Raw genomic sequence first — 17320 nt, 5'->3', positions numbered from 1 at the left:
TGCTTATGATTCCCAAAACCGATAGACTAGGTTCCACGAACTGCAGCACCTGGCCCTTGGGTTTTATCGAGAATAGGGGGAAGGGGGTTGGTCGCTCGATGGAGAGGTGCCATTAGAGGCACTAGGGGGGTCCGGGAAGTCCCAAGGGCGTGGAACCAGTGCTATATGCAACACCCATGTTGCAGCGCAGACGACCCCCTTGCGATCCTAAGATGGGGAGGGGGTGTAATGAAATGGCTGTCAGGCGTCAAAAATATACCGCAAAACGGCACGCTTTGGGCTGAGTGAAACCCCATTCTGAGTCGTGAAGAACTTGATGAACGGTAAAATCTCTTGGACACCTATGGCGAAAGCGAGACGCGAGGATGTAGATGATGACGTTTGCAATAGATTCGGCGCTTGTGAAAAGGAAAGTTGGTCAGTTACTCTGGAACGTTAACATCACGCCGGCGCCCATTAAACGCAACTGATAAATATTGAATCGCAGGTTCTGGTAGCACCAGTTTATATCCCCAGCTGGATTGGGACCCGAAGTCACGCAGAAAAAAATAATCTGCAAAAGATCGATGTACCAATCTGTCCAAACGAAGTTTGATGAGCGAGGTGATAACTATCGCGGAACTTTTGGGTGAGGGAAGTCACAAGTGAATACCGACAACCTGTCAGTTGGAGGATAGATTCCTTTATGATTGGGCAATAATCCTTGGAAGGCCACATCTCCCGGAGACTCCGACGGTCCACCCAAGCCCATCGCCAGGAGTTGAGCCGATACGTCATTCATACCTCCCAATATCGTTTGAGGGGATGGTATAGCTCCCATCAGCGTCACGTCAAGGCCCACATTGTTGAATAGTATAGATTGTGGAGCAATTATATGGAGTTCTACATATTTTTTCACGGAAGCGCGGAGTCCGAAACCGGGAATTGCTATCCAAGACAATGGGACAATGGCGATGCTGCCACGCGAGAGTGGATTGACGATACGATTGAGCGAAGATAGTATAGAACCTGAGCTCGGTGGAGGGGATGACGAATTGATGGCCGTCCTGTCATCTGAGGGTTTCCACAATGAGAATATCTTATCATTCGCATCTTCATCATTGTACTCAAGGCAAACGGAATGCACAGTTGTCGAGGCAATCGCTGCAGGCTGATGATTAGGTGGTTTAGAAACAAGATTGATCGAAGTGGAGAAAGGAGTCGTAGTGGCCTCAGTTGTTTTTGTAGGCTTAGGAGTGCTACGGTGATGAACGGTGGTGGAAGTGATTTCAGACTAGCAATAACAGTGTTGGCGGCTGTCTTGTCGAGTAATTCTCTGTTTAGCGCCGCCCAAGCCTTCGACAAATTTGACTGCTTGGGTTTTGGACGGTATAAATAGTGCCATACTTTTCCATTTCTGGAAGAATCCTCGGACGAGGACGAATGGATCGGGAGTTTGGAGCCTCTTTGATCGAAAGAGCAGTGGTGTGGACTTCGGGCCGGGAGGGACGGGTGCAGCCTCTACATGACATGAGCTTATTAAAAAGAAGCCGGAGAGGATCCGTGGCGGTCTGCGAGACGAGGAAGAGGTATGTTGACATTCGGAGAGAGATCGACTGAAAATGCAAGGAAAATATGAGCAATTCAGGTTGGACCACACGAGTGAATATAAAGATTGAAATCCCAGAGGAACCTTCGGCCTCCCGTTTCCTCTCAATCATCACCCTCTGGCATTGCAGGCATGAGAACCCGATGTTAGCTACGGACTCTTTGTCGTTTTGAATGGGCAGCATGGCATAATTCTGACTTTATATTCTTGACAGCGCTGTGCAGCCGTGATGGTTCGATGCATTTGAGCGGCATGTCAGTGACTGAGCATGCTGTTAGAAACGTCCGCACCTGATGGGGAACTCATCAGGTTTGCTGGGGGCATTCGCTGGAATAGTGCTATCGTGCATTAACGTTGACCATTCAAGTATTAGGAGGGACAACTGCATATGATTCGGGACTCGAGGGAAGGAGTGACAGGCTCTGGGGTGGCAGCATTTGGTGGGGACGGTCATATTCCATTGCTGCTGGGACGCACTTAAATGGTTCTGATGGACGTCAGATTGGCGTCAAGCTGCCAAACTCCGGTCTGAAGTCAAAGCCAAGTGAGAGGCCGCTGATGTGAAGCAAGTGGGCAAGATAAAATGGTTCTGAGGCGACGCCAGATGAGTGAATGAAGTGGCTAACACAGCATCGTAACTTAGGTTGACATACATGTGCAGAGAGGCAGAATATGGATGAATACACTGAGGAGCTGTCAGAATCATCGCGCCGAAAACCCAGCGAACGAGGAGCACCGAAATCGGAATGAGTGAGCGAGAAAGGCAAGGGGACCCGTGTGCAGTCAGAATCGTTGTGGCAATGAACGAATCACGAAACGCATGTGTGCATAAGCATGCACAACCCCCACGCAACTTGAGTTGAAAGGGAAGTAGACGGTATGGCAAGACCATGGCAGTTGCAAGAGTCGTTGAGAGGAAAGCGGACACGCTTTGGAATGAACCAGTGATAAAGCCAGGCGTAAAAGCGTGGGAGAAAGCGCGAGAATCTGGGGCGGACCAATGGGATCGCTTCGATCACAACTACTCTGCTCGAGTGAACTCGGTACACCAGCAGCCTCTAAGTTGCTATTTCTAGTTTGCAATCCCAAAGTCCCCACACCCACACTGTCAATGAGTCAGTCCCAGAGATTCCTTCGAGCAAGCAGAGGAGAGGGCGGCTCCTATGCTCCACCGGTCCTCGATCCCCGATAGCAGGTTGAGGCCGCTCGTGAGTATCTTTTGGATAAGTCCTTTGTGCATCATACACCGGGGGAACGCAAAGTGGCAGGACAGCGAGTCAATGTGGCTAAAATGGAAATGGGTGTGCAGGGGACAAAACCCAAGGCCAGTGAGGCACATGTCGCTCACATCGTCAGTAAGTCACTATCGGAGGACATCGATTGCCAGCCAGAATCGGGAAAGGCAAAGGTCGGTTTTTTCCGTGCCTCATGTCTGTATCTCCTTATGTTTAATTCAGCTCGAGTGGGCAAAGAAGGCAGCGGCATTGATCGAGCGGTTTGGAGGTTTTTCCTCCATCTAGATCATCGTCTGAACAGTCCATTGAATGCGTTCACAGCATCGGATACACCGCACAAGCAGTTCGACAGCCTCGACCTGTGGTTAGTGCCAGCTCTAGTACGTTTCTTTGCCACTTTTTTGCCCTTATTTCTTGGATTGACTTGTTGTTATCTAGGATGATGAGGACGTAATATGCTAAACGAATTTGGGATTCGACCAATTGCCAATTTCAAAGAGGCTAAGACCGAAGATGGTCAGGTCATCCACCCTCCTGACCCACGTCTTATTGCCCTGCATGCAACCTGTGCATGGGTTCTTCATTCATCTGGTGCCATAGACCATGTGTGGGGGCTTCTCTTTCGAGAACCTGAATTGATTTCGCTCATGACTGAGCCAAATTGCAGTCGAGCTGTCTGAAGCTCTGGAGATGTTGCGGTACATTCGGCACATTCAGCACATTTCCTTGGTGGCCTAATGATTTTCACTTATTTCTCATTCCGCCTAACATTATTCTCTCCCTTTACTTCAATGTTGTGTGTGTTTCCATGCCTCTTTACTTCCATGCCAAATAGAAACAAACCAACGGAAGTTGTATCGGCATACCGACGGTGACTTAAGTAATAGCTGTGCCTACCGTTGGAATGAGAAACTTATCCAAAGTTGAAAGGATTGGGAAGGGGAACCTTTTACGTTTTACAGACCAAATGCGAGTCGCTCTCGATTTGCCGAGGTCTATCCGAAACTACTAATCACGGACAGCAAAGTGTAGCGGGAACGGCTGAGGAAGTAGAAATTAAGTATACATTGAGTACATAATGCAGAAGGAGAGTGAGCTGCACGCGTTGCGCCGTAGTGACGATGTTTTTAGCTATACTCGATCTAGGGGGTAGTCATTGGAACCAAAGTACCAACGAAACACCAACCAATTCCTTGCCAGCCCGATATCGGGACGCAAATGTGTCGAGTTGGTACTGAGAATCTGATATGCATCTCTGAAGATCTGGGACCAAACGCACCGTCTCTCGGTATTCACAGAGGGAATTAGTGATGCGTAAAAGATCATCTTAACCATTGTATAATACACTCATTTTTAACATGATTAAAACTGTGTTTTACAATGTGGTCCATTGCATTTTACCAGGATTCCTTTACCACGTTAAAGGAGGTAGATGACCTGTTTTTTAATGATTCTCCACCACGATAACGATTGTAAACGGTCAATTTACAAGGGTGCATTTTGTAATTTACCGGTCGGATTTCATCATTTACAATATTGTTAATTTGGTGAAAAACGTGGTTATTTATCGTCATTTACAACTACATTTATGGTGGAGACTCTAGGTTACGTTGCGATGAATAGCAGTCATTGCAAGTGAGGAAATGAACCGAGTTGAGGTGAACAAAAGACACAAAGGTCAATTCGAGGAGTGACGAAGAAGAGCCGATCCGGAAAGCATAACGCAGGATTGAAGCCTTGGGCTCATGAGAAAAGTACGGAGTTGAGTGCGAGCAAGAGATGGGCAGCATAAAAGTCAAGCATTGATTCGATTTTGATGAGGTTGATTTGACAGAGCATAACCTAATGAAAGTGGAGGAAGTCTCGGGCTGTGAATAAGACGGTAGAAGATACCATAAGTGAACTTCAACCCTTGCGCACAGCTTCGCGAGGCAGGTTAATCGATTCAGACTTTCTTCTGTTGTGGGGCCATCATAGTGACGACCATGGGGGTTCTTTTTTGGCGGTACTAGTAGAGGTGGTTGTCATCGGGCCTTGGTCATTATCATCGCTTTCGAATTCCAGTCGCGTTTTTTGGTTACTAGCACAGGGGGAAATTAGCAAGGCAGCAGAGGGAGAAGAGGTAGTTGGGAGATAAACTAATGAGCGCACATGGGGCCAAACTATGCCCTAAGCAGATGCACGAGCTTTTCTACCACAGGTGTGACCCTTGGGTAACATAGATTCCTGTTTGCTGTGAGAGGCTTGACGATTTTCTAAAATAAATAAATAAATGCTATTTCTCATTCACCAATGAGTTAAAGACGCGTAAAGACGCGTTGAAACACGTCCAGATGGAAGCCATTCATGGCATCGCTGTCAGTGAGGCAGCATGCCCAGTGTCCATATTCATAAGTACTTGTCACTTCTGAGAAGAGTAGCTAGTTGCATAGCGAAAGGATAGTCAAATTGGGAGGAAATGAGCAGGTTGCAGAACATGTATGGTATGGTGGAGAGGATAAGGCACTGAGTGGAATGGAAACTGCCGAGAACAACTTAGTCTGATTTCAGTCTAAGCGCCACAGTCTCTGCTTACATCTTTAAGTGCCAGCTTCCATACTTGGGGCTCCTCGCGACAAGAAACATTCCTGACAATTCCACCCATCGCAAAGTCGCGATCTAGTTTACTAATGTCTACAACAAGCCGTACCAACATATAATCGAGCTCTTGGTTATGCCTCGCTAGGGAAATCACGCATTGTCGGGGGAGATGACAAAGTTTCCACAATGTGGGCCCAAAAACGACGAATTAAATTTAGAAACTTATCCTTCGTCTGGGTAGGAGTGTTTGAATTTCATGGCTCTCACTATTGAGCTGAAGCAGCTGTGGACTCAAATCCCCGAGCACGTCACAAAACGTCGCTTGTGAGAACATGCGTCACCTCGTTGACCTTGTCTCAGATAGCGGTGCTTACATGGATGCTGCCTTGGCACCGACCTCTTTTACTACAGTCAAATTATCGCTCTCGCTTCGGTCTCTTCAGTATGTGGCCGATTTCCCTATGGTACGTACGCATTCCCGTCGTTGGGCCATCATCGATCGCAGTTACGAGCTCGCAAGGTCAATCGACGACGATGACTAACCGAACTCCGGCCGTCCATACCTCTGACCTTTGTACAATACATCGCAGCTCGAATACCATGAATTGAGTGGTAATTTACGCAGGGAAGAGTCTGGTATTTAGCATCGTGAAACGTATATTGTAATTTACAATGAAAAAAATATCACGAAAACAGTGGTAAATGGTCAAAAACCAGACCAAAAATGGTTTTTTACGGCCATTTACTTCCCACAGTGTATTCTTCCATCTTGCTCTGTGACTCTTCTAGTTGACTTGTCAATCGAGCGATATTGGTGTGGCACTGGCTGATGGCTGGGTTGCGTTCCGCTAGCTTCTCTCGAATCTCGTCTTTTGCAATGACTATCGAGCGAATAATCGAGTTTGTTTCAGACTCCCTTGCGTTAAGGAACGTCAGGTCTGATGCTAGGGAAGCATTATGAGCCTTGAGATCAGAATGCTGCACTCGTAGATCGCTGATTGTCAAATCAGCGTAATCCAACTTTGCAGCAGTGAGCCTGCACAAAGTTCTCCGACAGAGCTTGAATATTCTCAGGGTTGCGTGCATTCAGAGCCTCGAGCTGATTGGTGCGTTCCTTCTGTTCCACGAGTTCTCCAGTTGCAGTTTCCAACGTATCTCGAACCACCTTCAACACCTCAGTTTCTTTGAGGAAGTTATCGATGCAGTTTATTAATGTGTAACATTTGGGTTTTGACGTATTATTATTGTTATCTTGGCTCAGGATTTCAATCTCATCCTGCGCTTCTTTCAAGAGTTGTCGAACGTCACGCAATTTGAAGCGGTAATTTCCATCGGTGTCGAAAAGAGATTTGACGACTTTGAGGTGTCCAGTAATTAGGCCTGATCGTAAGAGAAGCACTGTAATAATACTCACAAGTCTGAGCATCAGATGACTGTCTTCGAAGTTGAGCGATATCGTCCAGCATCTGGGGTAGGTCGACACCCCCAGAGCCTGGCACAGCCGTTCTGAGACTGTCCAGTTCTTGACACATTTCCTTTAACGTAAAGGTATTAGATACGGACAGAGTGCATGGCAAGGTAGCGATCCTCTTGAGACCCGCATCGGGACTCTAATTCTCGGATGGTGGCAGCCTAAGGGATAGCAAGCAACAGGTCAACCATTCTAGAGCACCGGCTCTCAATGGCATGTACCATTCTCTGGTTCTCAGCCACCCATGACTCAGCAGATCGCAACGCATCAACAGTAAATAGTTCTTTTCTCATACATGCCATCTCTTCGTTCTCTGGCTCGCTCTTCTCTGAAGCTATAAAGTAGAAAGCCGCACCACTTGTTAGTATCTCGTCATTCCTATATTCTGGCCCGTGTATTATGACAAGTTGGATCCCAGCATCTGCAGTCCTATCAGAGGGTTCTAGCAGAGACCGTGCCGCCGTATTTTCTGTATTGGGAAAACACTGTTCTTGTACCTATTAACCTAGTGCATGGATGGCACCGAGCTAGGTCTTCCTATCGGGGGTGTGTTCTCCTGTATGTGGAACCTCCTTATCTCATTCCAGTTTGCGAGCTTCCTTCTCGCGTCCCTCCTTCATGTTACACATGTGGCCAAGTGTAATAGTCGAGCCGGTCTCGGTATCACCATTATTCGGTATGGAGTGGATCAGACGCTGTCGTCCCGTAGCTGGTGGCGACACAGATGGAAGTGAAACGTTCAACGAAGCGCAATGGTTGGGAGAGCATGACAGCCTAAGAGCCATGACCATACCAGCGACAACTCAACATCACAGCAAATTCTTTTGCCTGCTTTCCCTTCCAAGTGTTCAAAGGTAAGGATTTAATGAGGATCGAGAAAGGTGAATGGGTGTAAGTCTATAAATGAAGGGGGGAGAAAAACCAGATTGCTGGATCGGAGAAAAAAGTGGGCAGTAATGGAATAGACGAAGCACGAGGGAAGAAGGAAAAAGATGCTGTCGCTCCGTCATGGGTCGACATTCCTGAAATGAAGTGAGTTGCAAGGAATTGCACCGCTGTATGTTCCTTTCCTATCCATCTTGTCAGGGCACATCATCGAATTGTTGTCAACCGGTAAAATGATTAAGCAACCAAAAGCACACCTGAACATTGTACCGTAATAATATTAATATGTTGAACGAGACTTCGAGGATCGCCGGGTGTGGTAGAGTCTCAGCAGGCAGAAGCGAGGCCGGTGCTCCAGGTGAGAATGATGATTCAACCGCGGCAAGGATGCCGGTTTAAGTGTTGCGAAGAGAAGATTGGTGTGGCTGAGCAGCACTCCAATGCTGGGACTTTGGGTGATCCAGGTGGCGCTTAGATTCTGGAGCACAACATGAGCGTGTCTGGTGACGTTGTGCCAACTATAACCCGACACACAACTTTTGCTGCATCCGTACAAATATACAGTAGGTGACGACTGACGAGTACGTTCGGCACATCGCCTAGAGTGGGGGTAGTGACGCGGCCAGCATTTGGGGTAGACATTAGAAACGACAAGGAACGCAAAATTACCGACACAGCATTTAGGCAGGCTCCTTCCTGAGAAGGCGGTTTGTAACTGTTGCACTGTAACAACGTAAGATGCCACCATGAGGTTTTGCCGTATACTGGCATGGAAACGCAATGAACACCGATCCGTGTCACAAATACTGTCAGTCATACAGATGAAAGCCGATAGCATCACACTGCATGAGGAACCGTCAAGTTTACACTCGGGGTTGGGATGTTAAAAGCGGGCGTCAGAAGCTCAGCATGGAAAGTGGAAAGTCGGTAAGGGAATTAGGCGACTGATATTGCACTGTGAGTACTCTGACGGCAAGAGCTGAGGGAGAAAGCCGTGTTTGTGGCAGCGTTTCAACTACTCAAATCCACAACTTCCCACAGCCCATCCCTGCACGGCAGTCCCGTCCCGAATGGAGAACAATCACTGCAAGATTTGTAGAGGTACAGTTTGTTCCAAGGCACGAAACAAGGTGAAGAGCCAACTGGCACCCACGCCCCCTGTCATGGCTGACACTATAGGTTTCAGAACCTCTATCCTCCAGGCTCGGGGATCAATCGCCGCACACTTTACCGGTCTCCTCAGTCACAAGAGCCTGATCCTATGTTCACAGTGTCGTATGAAAGGCAACAGGCCCAAGACCGGGAAACCATACGGGCAATGCTCACCGGGAGGACTTTACCTGTTGCCCAACACGCCCGGAGTCGTGGTGGTGCAGCGCCAACTGGGTCCCGGGCATCGATGACACACTCATACCAGCTGGCCGCTGCCACGGAAGGATGTCCAACTGGCCTGATGGCCGTCCCCGCTTCTCGGGGGCCTGTACCATCCCACCTCCCCTGGTCCCTAGGACGCACCCGCAAGCCCCATCCATCCTCCGCTCGCGCTCAACCGGAAGCACCTACTACACACGCTACTGGGGTATTATCCAACCGAAAAGTACGCCTACTATTCCCCCCCCCCCCTTTTTTTTTTTCCACTTCATTGACTTTCTATTCCAGGGAGCAACAAAGATGACAAGCGATGATATTGGTGTCATCCTGGTCACGAAAACATCGATGCCAGCTATCTCTGAGTCTACAGCACCCGTATACTGGGATATGAACCTCTTTTCATCGCTGCTCAATCCTCAACCATCTCCCAGCCTTTACTCAATCCACTAGAAGTGGCGTCATTTTTCACTGTATTTTTACCATAAAAAGATTTATTAGTTAAAAATGGCCACGTTTTTTAACCAATCAAAAACATGGAAATGAGGTAAATTTCCAGATGCAAATTAATTGTTCTCATTTCACGAGACTAATATAGGCTTTAGCTGAACTTGGGCTCGGCACCACTCTTTGCCGCTCCCCCTCGGCTCTTTTAATTTTACGCGTGGTTCACCTGATAGCAGCCCGAAGCAAAGCTTGGGCGAGCTTGAGTGGCTTGATTGCAAGCATGCAGCGTCAATGGTGACGGCTACCTAAACAGCAGGTGGAAACGAGGAGGATGGGGAAATCTTGACGCAAGTCTGGGAGAAGATATAGTTGATATAGTTGCAACGGTCGTTGCATTTTTCCTAGCAGCGCACATTGTGGGTAAGTTGGGTGAGAAGCGAGCGATGCGGACTTGGAACTCTATGCCAACGATCTGATTGTTGAATCGTTCAGGCCTGCGGAAAAGCAATAGAAGACTAAACACATGCGCAAAGCATAAGAAAAAAAGGAAACGTACACGTACTGTACGAGGACAACCCTAGTTCAAGTGGGGTTGCAAGCCCTAGGTAATGACGCAGAGGGCCTGGGACAAAGATGCGAGAGGGGAGTCTCTTCGTCTGGATTGAATTAAGAAGAATGTATGGACTCCGCACCGAGTGCACGTAACAGCCGAAGCCGCACATGTAACCCGATGGGACGGCGGCGTTGTGGGGCATCATGTTCAATTACATTACAGCGAAGTGCAAAAAAATCTGCCGGTTTCGATTTTGACGGAAGCGATCTGGGGTGGAGTCACCCGCTACCAAAATCAGGATTTGAATGGAAACCCCAATGGCACCGTAGAACTAACGGAATAACCGCTTGCTCTAGTAGATAGCTCAGTCTCAAGCAATATGCGCGAGAACTATTATATTACCTAGTAGATAGCTGTAAGGTAATATACAATAAGTTACAAGATATAAGAAATGAAAGAGAGTAACTAACCTCAGTCTCAAGCAATATGCGCGAGAACTGAGGGAAAAGGAAACTAATTCAAAAGATTGAATATAGTTTGTGGTCTTTGCGGATAAGTCCGAAGTGACCAAAATAAGTAAGAAGCAAAAGGTGTTGTGACCAAATAGTCACGCTACCGCGGGAATGTGGCTGTCCGGGCGAGTTCCTCGCTCGGATGTGGGAATGTGGCTGTACGGAAACTCGTCCGGCCTCCCATAGCACACGGTTCCTCCAACAAGAACTCCCCCTGAATGTGGTGCTTAAGCACCCAAACTCATTGCCCTTGCATCAACAAACTGTTAACTCTGTCTAGCTGACACGGGAAAACATCTTGAGCCCAGCGCAAAAGACATCTTGACCCAACAAGAGATTGCTGAGGCCTCGGGAGTGTCCAAACGTACTGTTCGGAAGTTGCTCGCTGCTCCGTCGTCCAGTATAGGCATGCGGCTGATTTGGTGCCTAGTCCCCCTCACCTGTTCTTCTGCACCATTTCCTTGTGTATTATTAGCTGATTTCTTACCTCGTAAGTGGTCCTTGGGCCTCGTATCCATCAATAATGCTGGCAATGCGATTATGAGGGTCAATACAACACCCAATGTTTCTGGGAATCGTAACTCTGTCCGAGTCCAAACTAGATCCAGAGGCCAGCAGCTGAGCGTGATGAACAGCTCCGAGCAGATTTCAGGAGGCATATGGGGGTGACTTACAATGCCAATCAACTCGTTTTTGTGGATGAGACAGGGTCAACCGTCATGCATCGTCGCATACATATGGCTGGGCCCCTTATGGAGATAGGGCTCACCAACGTCATTTCTTTGTCCATGTGTTAGAATGGGCGGAAACGGACGACTCCGGAGTGGAATCGGAGACTTAGCGTGGAGGGACCTTGGCCTCAGCGACTCAAGCGGAGCGCTGTGCCATTGCTGTTTGTCCATTTGGTCCTTAATTTCACAGTAGGTGAGCAGGAAGTCTCTAGGGGGCATTTCAGGTCGATTTCGGACTGAAACCAGACGAGTATGTACAAGCGCCGATATATATAAAGAAGGGGCAAAAGCACAAGGAGAACAAAGGGTGACCGAATCGGAACGAAGACGTCCGAACGGGAACAAAGGGTAGAGGGAGCGGAGCGGTACTGAAGGTCATAGGGCAAGACCTGTGATACGTCCGAAAGGAGGTAGAGAGGGCGAGGCCCAGAGGGGCAGGAGGATGAGGGGAAGTGGGGGTGATGACTAACTGGCTAGAATAGAAAGAAGCAGTAGTCCAAATAGGGATGAGGGGAAATTGCGAGAAATACATTACAAACGGCGAGAGTGCTGGAGGCGGTCTGCAAAGCTCGGGGGTTGCAGAGCTTATGGAGGTTACGGAGGCGGGGTTGGAAGTCCGAGGAATATTGGCAATGGTGTTTACGTAGTATGAGGTCACCAATGCAATGGACTAAGACCGAGGTGGAGTCAAAGTCCAAGGTAGGGACTATGACGGAGGCTCGGAGTAAGGTATGAACGGTGTCCGAGTGCGAAGTACGGAACAGCGGTGGACGGTCGTAACTTGGCGGAAGGGTGGCGGAGGAGTAACGGAAGGAGGAGAGAGGGGACAGGTAAGGAAGAGGGAGTGGCGGAAAGGAGAGTAGTCAGGTCCGAAGGTGAGTATCGGAACGGACGGGGGAAGCGTAGGGGGATGACGGGAGGGTGGAGGTGTTGTGAGGGGGGAGCGGAGTTGTAGGAAGGGTGGCGAGTGGGGCGATGTTCGGTCCGAGATGAGTATCGGAGTGGACGGGGAAAGGGTCGGAGAGGTAAGAGGAGGGGTGTGTTGCCAAGACCGAAGGTGAGTATCGGAACGGCAGCGGTAGGTTATGACTCCGGAGGTGAAGAGGGTGGAGGTCCGGAAGTCGGGTCGGGGTCGGGTATGCACGGATATGACACCTAGTAACCTATAGAATATTCTCGGATATTCCGGTTCAATCTAATCATGTGACTCGTATTCCAACAAACTCAAGCCTACAGCCTTTTCTAAAATTTCTGTCCGATCAAAGTGAATGGGTATTGACCCCGTTCGTAAAAAAAATCACCCAAAAATGATCAAATTTCTCGTATTTTTATTTTTCAATACAGTAGAGTTAGCGCCGCACAGCCATACCTATTCCCGACCACAATGATTGATCCTACCCTTCACACTGGCCATGATCAGACCGTGTCCTAAGCTACCGTGCACGAAAAGTTCTGGAAATCATCAAGTTTTCCTCACCTGCTTTGATTCTCTCCGAAACAGCGACTGTGTGTCAACTATCATGTTCTCAACAAAGACAAGCGCGCCCACTGGAATGATGACCATTAGCCCCGCACCCGCTCCTGAAAACACCCCAGCAAGCATTCCAACAGTGCTTGCTGATGTATGTGAAGCCTCGTTGCTTCAGGCTGAGCCGGTGGGAGACAGAAACACCATACTCACATCTAGATCCTAGTTGTCAAGTTCGCGACTACACCCACGGTTGCCAACTTTATCAAAGAGGTCCCTTGCTGGTGAGCTGAGAGAATGCAGCAACTCTGCAGTCACCGAGATGGGCAATTTGTGTAGCCTCCTTGGTAGTGAGGGTTGAGGACATGAGGATGATGTGTCAATTCATGTCTGGAGACACGTGTTTGGTACCCATGAGATGGTAATGGTGTATGGAAGCTCGGCTGGGCTGATGTGAGGAGGATCGAGAGCAGGACCACTGTTTCCAATAGAGGCTGGCGACCTGCCTAGATCGCTGTGACCGTCAGTGCCATGGTCATCATTCAATGAGGAATGGGGACTAGCTGTGGGCACTAATTCTACTATATGGAAATATAATTCTATTGTATTGAAACATAAAAATATGAGAAATTTGACCATTTTCAGGTGATTTTTTTTACGAACGGGGTCAATACCCATTCACTTTTGATCGGACAAAAATTTTAGAAAAGGCTGTAATACCTCTGCAATATGGTTAGTATGATCAAGTTGGTCAGGGACTGCACACACCGTTCATCACACATCTCCAAAAGAGCATCAGACTTGTGAATAGAGGCATTGTCCATAACAAGCACAGACTGAGGCTGAGGATACCGGTTCATGTGAATGAGAAGTGAGGCAATAAAGTCATTGAATGATTCTGTGGTGTAAGCGCCCTTCTGTATATCAACATGAATAATCCCATTTGTGGACATAGCGGGAAGAACGGAGTATCTGAAGGAATAAGAACTGAGCATTGAAGTTACTAGGTATGAACCCAATACAGACTTAGTGCCACGGATAAAAAAATCACGTTGCCGAGCCCTCTCCCCACATGGTGCCCAGCCATATGCGCGTGAGGATGTGTTGCGATTCACCCCTGTCTCATCTACAAAGACAAGCTGGTCCGGGTGATAAGTTGTGCCAATGTGTATCCTGAAATTGGCTTGCAGTTGTTCATCACGTTCAGCTGCTGGCTTCTGAAGCTAGTAAATGATCAGTTAGAGCCACAGTTTCGGAAGGTAGTGAGTGGGGGGTCTGAGCACTGCAGGATTAACTCTAATTACTTACAGGTGGTAGTTTGGGCCCAATATGGGTTATTTTGCCCTTCCCCGCTTTCTGCACCAGGGTGTTGGCAAAGTCCAGGTCCTCACCTAACTTGGAGTTGTCCATCCAGTAGACACTAAGGAATGCTCAACTACAACCTCCAGTATACCAGGGAGAGTGGACGCACAAATCACCATGGAAATACTCGCTTTCCTTTTCACTGCCCTCACCGGCATCCTTCCACCATACCCAACCTGAAAGCGCATATCAGTTGCATACCTTTCCCAAAGCTTGTTCATTTTTACCCTGGAATGACTCTTTGCTGCCAGGTGGCACTGAGCTAGTGTGAGGAACTGTACCTGACATTGTGGGTGTCTGTGGCTGTGGCTGTGTCTCTTGATGGTGGCGTAATCACAGGTTAGCAGTCTGCCCGGCTGCGCCCAGTCGCGACCGCTTTTGCATTCACATGCCTTCCCTCACCGATCGTGGTTTTCTCGTGATTTATCATGCAACTTAGCCTGAACCCTCAGTCGTACGCTGAATGTTTTCGGCGCAGATGCGCGAAGTGGACCATTCAGTGGAGGTACATACTGAACTTTCACTGTTGAGGAGAGGTTTCATACTACCTAAGTCATGCCTATAAAGGGGCCCTGACAGCTCCCCTTTCCCCTCTCCCTATCGCCTGGTATTACTCTATTCCCAATTTGCTGCTGCCAATACCGCGATTCTCGACTACATTCCCATCTGCTCCAGCTCCTAGCTTATTTTCTTGTCTCCCTCCTCCTCTCCGATACTCCTCCTTTGCCATCTCTTCTTTTCGAACTTTTTTACATCGTCTGTTACTCTTTTTCTTCATTGTACTAGTAACTTTCGTGCTTTCCCTTTGTATGTACGAGAACGCGGGTCATGCGTCGCGTGCATGTGGCTAATTTCACATGGGCCCTTTGTCGTCGTGCTCGCTGGCCTCGGAGCTTCTTCGAATCTACAAATATTGCTAGATAAAATCATTTTGTCCTGAAAAATCATGCTCACGTTTACGACTCATACTCTTCACCAGCCGTTCTGAATCTCCTTGAACCCCATATGAAGGTCTAATGCCAAAAGCTACTTGAAGTTGCTTGCGAGTTTGATCGAACATGTACCCAGACTGGATTCCTCCAAGTAATGTCCGTGATGTCCCTGTCTGATTGATTTGATGGTGAAGTCCTTCGCTCACGTTGTCATTCCTGTCACCTGCCTCCCAAACTGTGTCTGGAATGAAGTTCTTAGTTTTGCATATGGCAGGAAAGACAAATTGTCGCCGGATTTTATCCTCCAACCAATCTGCACTGTCTTTAGTGGGTGCTCAATGGAGAAGCGACACACCACCTTTTGCTTTTTTCCCTCCTGCCTGAATTGCTTGGAATGCTTCACTGTAGTGTCTATCATGAGGAGACATCAGTGAGAGCATATGACGCTTAGTCAAAGCATCAAATTCCTTGACACCCCTTTGCCAATGGACTGCACAACCTCGAAAAATCCGGGAGAGATGGTCTAATGGGGAAAGGTCCTTAAGGAATCGATGTGGCTCATGAAGATCTCTTCGATTCTCCTGTATCCGGTGTGCGCAGTAGTGAAGATACCGACCAATTCCTATGATGGCATTTAGGGATCAGGCAGTAAGATGCGATGTATAAAGGCAGTAATGACTTTACCTAGTGCTTGGCCTTCATGAAAATCAGCCATCCACATACAAATGCCAAGGGGCTCCTTGATTGAGGGAGAGTCCAAATGGCGCCATTTTAGGAACTGTCCAGTGTCCTCCTGAACTATTTCGTCAATGAGGCGGAAGAGGAGGTAGTGACGATTCAGGAAAGCACGGCACACAATGACACCTATTTCACAGGTTAGCTGATACCCATCAAAAAAGAATCAAGAAGTCTACTTCGTCGAAGTTCACGGTGCCATGCTGCAATTTCAAACTCATACCAATCCTTCACCCACTTGAACGCAATATCACTTTGGATATACATGCAATTGGCCAACAGATCACTCATATAGTGTGTCATACAGACAATAATGCGGTAGTGCTGCTGATCTTTGTCTGTTGGATCTGCCATGGCTTCTTTGATACGGCGGACATACCGATTTTCAGGAGGGAAGTTTGCTTCCTGGCGCTGAAAGTGGACAGCCCCTGGGCAGCAAAAAAATACACATTAGTATAACTAACCCGAGTATTAGGTCATGCCAGATATAACATACCCTCCCAGTCAGTTCCAAAGGGGAATTCTTTTCGTTTCTGTACCTTTGTAAAAATCCGCAAGTGCTCATAGTTTCCCAAAGAAGGGTGGAGATCCATTAAAGTAGGGTGGGGAAGGTCTGGGAAGAATGACTTGAGTGCATATTGGACAGATGGGTAACGGGAAAATGGCCTGGGCGTTGCATCTGCAAGATCTGCACCCATCCCCTTCACCAGGCTGGTGATTAGATCCCGCAATTGTGCAGGAACAGTGCGAGCAAGGGGGATCGGGTGCGTGTGAGAGCCCTGAAATGTGATTGCAACATAGGGACAATCATGAAGATTGTATGGTGTGTAAATTCGCATTATACAGGTACATGTGATTCGCTTGAGCTTTCCACGACGATTATTTGGTAGATGATGGTCAACAGCTGAGTTGAATCAGATTATGTAAATACTGTAGAGACTTGTTAGACTCACTGCAATGGGTCTGGGTCGACGAGGAATTCTCAACGGTCAAGCACATAGCATCAGGTCCCCAGCCCTGGCTATTGCTCATACACTCGATTTCTTTGACAGTCTCTTCATCATCAAACCATAGGGCCTCAAAGTATTCAGCATCGACACCGACAATCACTTCTTCGAAATGACTTCGGTGCAGAGCAGAGAAGTGTTCGCACCTAGGGGATAATGAGACATCGCATCAAGCGTGAATCCTCTAAAAGATGCTCTACCTCACACGAAGGGACCCCTGGTGCAGAGGATCTTCATAATCCATCTCCAGAACCAATCGTCCACTGCAACGTGAGTTACAGTGATCCCATCCCTGCCGACTTTCAAGATTGTTGCATAGTTTCTCATTGAGCGCTGTAACGGGTCTATCGCCTAGACTCGAGACAGAGAGAAGGGGGAGGGTGGTAGTGTGCGCGGGTGTGGTTCGTTGGGCCGGGTCTTGGTCCTGGGGCGCTACCGAGTCTGCA

General features: G+C 48.1%; 8 protein-coding genes across 8 annotated transcripts; 3 read left to right on the top strand and 5 right to left on the bottom strand.

Annotated features, from left to right (window-relative positions):
* Positions 1 to 91: 91 nt before the first annotated feature.
* EI90DRAFT_297170 (uncharacterized protein) lies at positions 92 to 1069 on the bottom strand. The gene is made up of 3 exons (XM_039055738.1): positions 643 to 1069; positions 468 to 576; positions 92 to 398 (listed from the first exon to the last, which is right to left on the bottom strand). The coding sequence occupies exons 1-3, from the start codon at positions 818 to 820 to the stop codon at positions 248 to 250; spliced, it is 438 nt and encodes a 145-aa protein (XP_038909000.1). The 5' UTR covers positions 821 to 1069; the 3' UTR covers positions 92 to 247.
* Positions 1049 to 1956, bottom strand: EI90DRAFT_297055 (uncharacterized protein). Its single transcript, XM_039055689.1, has 2 exons — positions 1879 to 1956; positions 1049 to 1804 (listed from the first exon to the last, which is right to left on the bottom strand). The coding sequence occupies exon 2, from the start codon at positions 1770 to 1772 to the stop codon at positions 1320 to 1322; it is 453 nt and encodes a 150-aa protein (XP_038908999.1). The 5' UTR covers positions 1773 to 1804; positions 1879 to 1956; the 3' UTR covers positions 1049 to 1319.
* Positions 1957 to 2679: 723 nt separating this feature from the next.
* On the top strand, positions 2680 to 3418 carry EI90DRAFT_297095 (uncharacterized protein). Its single transcript, XM_039055704.1, has one exon. It carries the CDS (start codon positions 2880 to 2882, stop codon positions 3264 to 3266), a length of 387 nt encoding a protein of 128 aa, XP_038908998.1. The 5' UTR covers positions 2680 to 2879; the 3' UTR covers positions 3267 to 3418.
* On the top strand, positions 3113 to 3715 carry EI90DRAFT_3087253 (uncharacterized protein). Its single transcript, XM_039062226.1, has one exon. The coding sequence runs from the start codon at positions 3279 to 3281 to the stop codon at positions 3501 to 3503; it is 225 nt and encodes a 74-aa protein (XP_038908997.1). The 5' UTR covers positions 3113 to 3278; the 3' UTR covers positions 3504 to 3715.
* Positions 3716 to 4546: 831 nt separating this feature from the next.
* On the bottom strand, positions 4547 to 7176 carry EI90DRAFT_3293788 (uncharacterized protein; the record flags this gene model as incomplete). Its single annotated transcript, XM_039067399.1, is given in 10 exon segments — positions 4547 to 4665; positions 4717 to 4903; positions 4975 to 5078; positions 5399 to 5544; positions 5947 to 6036; positions 6150 to 6439; positions 6459 to 6783; positions 6818 to 6938; positions 6967 to 7035; positions 7096 to 7176. The coding sequence occupies 8 exon segments, from the start codon at positions 7174 to 7176 to the stop codon at positions 4986 to 4988; spliced, it is 1215 nt and encodes a 404-aa protein (XP_038908996.1). The 3' UTR covers positions 4547 to 4665; positions 4717 to 4903; positions 4975 to 4985.
* Positions 7177 to 7845: 669 nt separating this feature from the next.
* EI90DRAFT_3087246 (uncharacterized protein) lies at positions 7846 to 9028 on the bottom strand. Its single transcript, XM_039062225.1, has 2 exons — positions 8017 to 9028; positions 7846 to 7952 (listed from the first exon to the last, which is right to left on the bottom strand). Exon 1 carries the CDS (start codon positions 8595 to 8597, stop codon positions 8040 to 8042), a length of 558 nt encoding a protein of 185 aa, XP_038908995.1. The 5' UTR covers positions 8598 to 9028; the 3' UTR covers positions 7846 to 7952; positions 8017 to 8039.
* Positions 8369 to 9919, top strand: EI90DRAFT_3087245 (uncharacterized protein). Its single transcript, XM_039062224.1, has 4 exons — positions 8369 to 8716; positions 8801 to 8889; positions 8946 to 9674; positions 9733 to 9919. The coding sequence occupies exons 2-3, from the start codon at positions 8830 to 8832 to the stop codon at positions 9432 to 9434; spliced, it is 549 nt and encodes a 182-aa protein (XP_038908994.1). The 5' UTR covers positions 8369 to 8716; positions 8801 to 8829; the 3' UTR covers positions 9435 to 9674; positions 9733 to 9919.
* Positions 9920 to 14982: 5063 nt separating this feature from the next.
* On the bottom strand, positions 14983 to 17201 carry EI90DRAFT_3021720 (uncharacterized protein; the record flags this gene model as incomplete). The annotated part of the gene is made up of 8 exons (XM_039057693.1): positions 14983 to 15104; positions 15155 to 15445; positions 15488 to 15622; positions 15856 to 15996; positions 16047 to 16295; positions 16364 to 16771; positions 16821 to 17020; positions 17080 to 17201. The coding sequence occupies 8 exons, from the start codon at positions 17199 to 17201 to the stop codon at positions 14983 to 14985; spliced, it is 1668 nt and encodes a 555-aa protein (XP_038908993.1).
* Between the last annotated feature and the right edge of the window lie 119 nt (positions 17202 to 17320).

The sequence above is a fragment of the Cantharellus anzutake genome (assembly GCF_015039405.1).
Source record: "Cantharellus anzutake strain C23 chromosome Unknown EI90scaffold_126, whole genome shotgun sequence".
Taxonomy (NCBI): domain Eukaryota; kingdom Fungi; phylum Basidiomycota; class Agaricomycetes; order Cantharellales; family Hydnaceae; genus Cantharellus; species Cantharellus anzutake.
The sequence above is the reverse complement of the archived record's forward strand: the minus strand, read 5'-3'. Positions and strand labels throughout refer to the sequence as shown.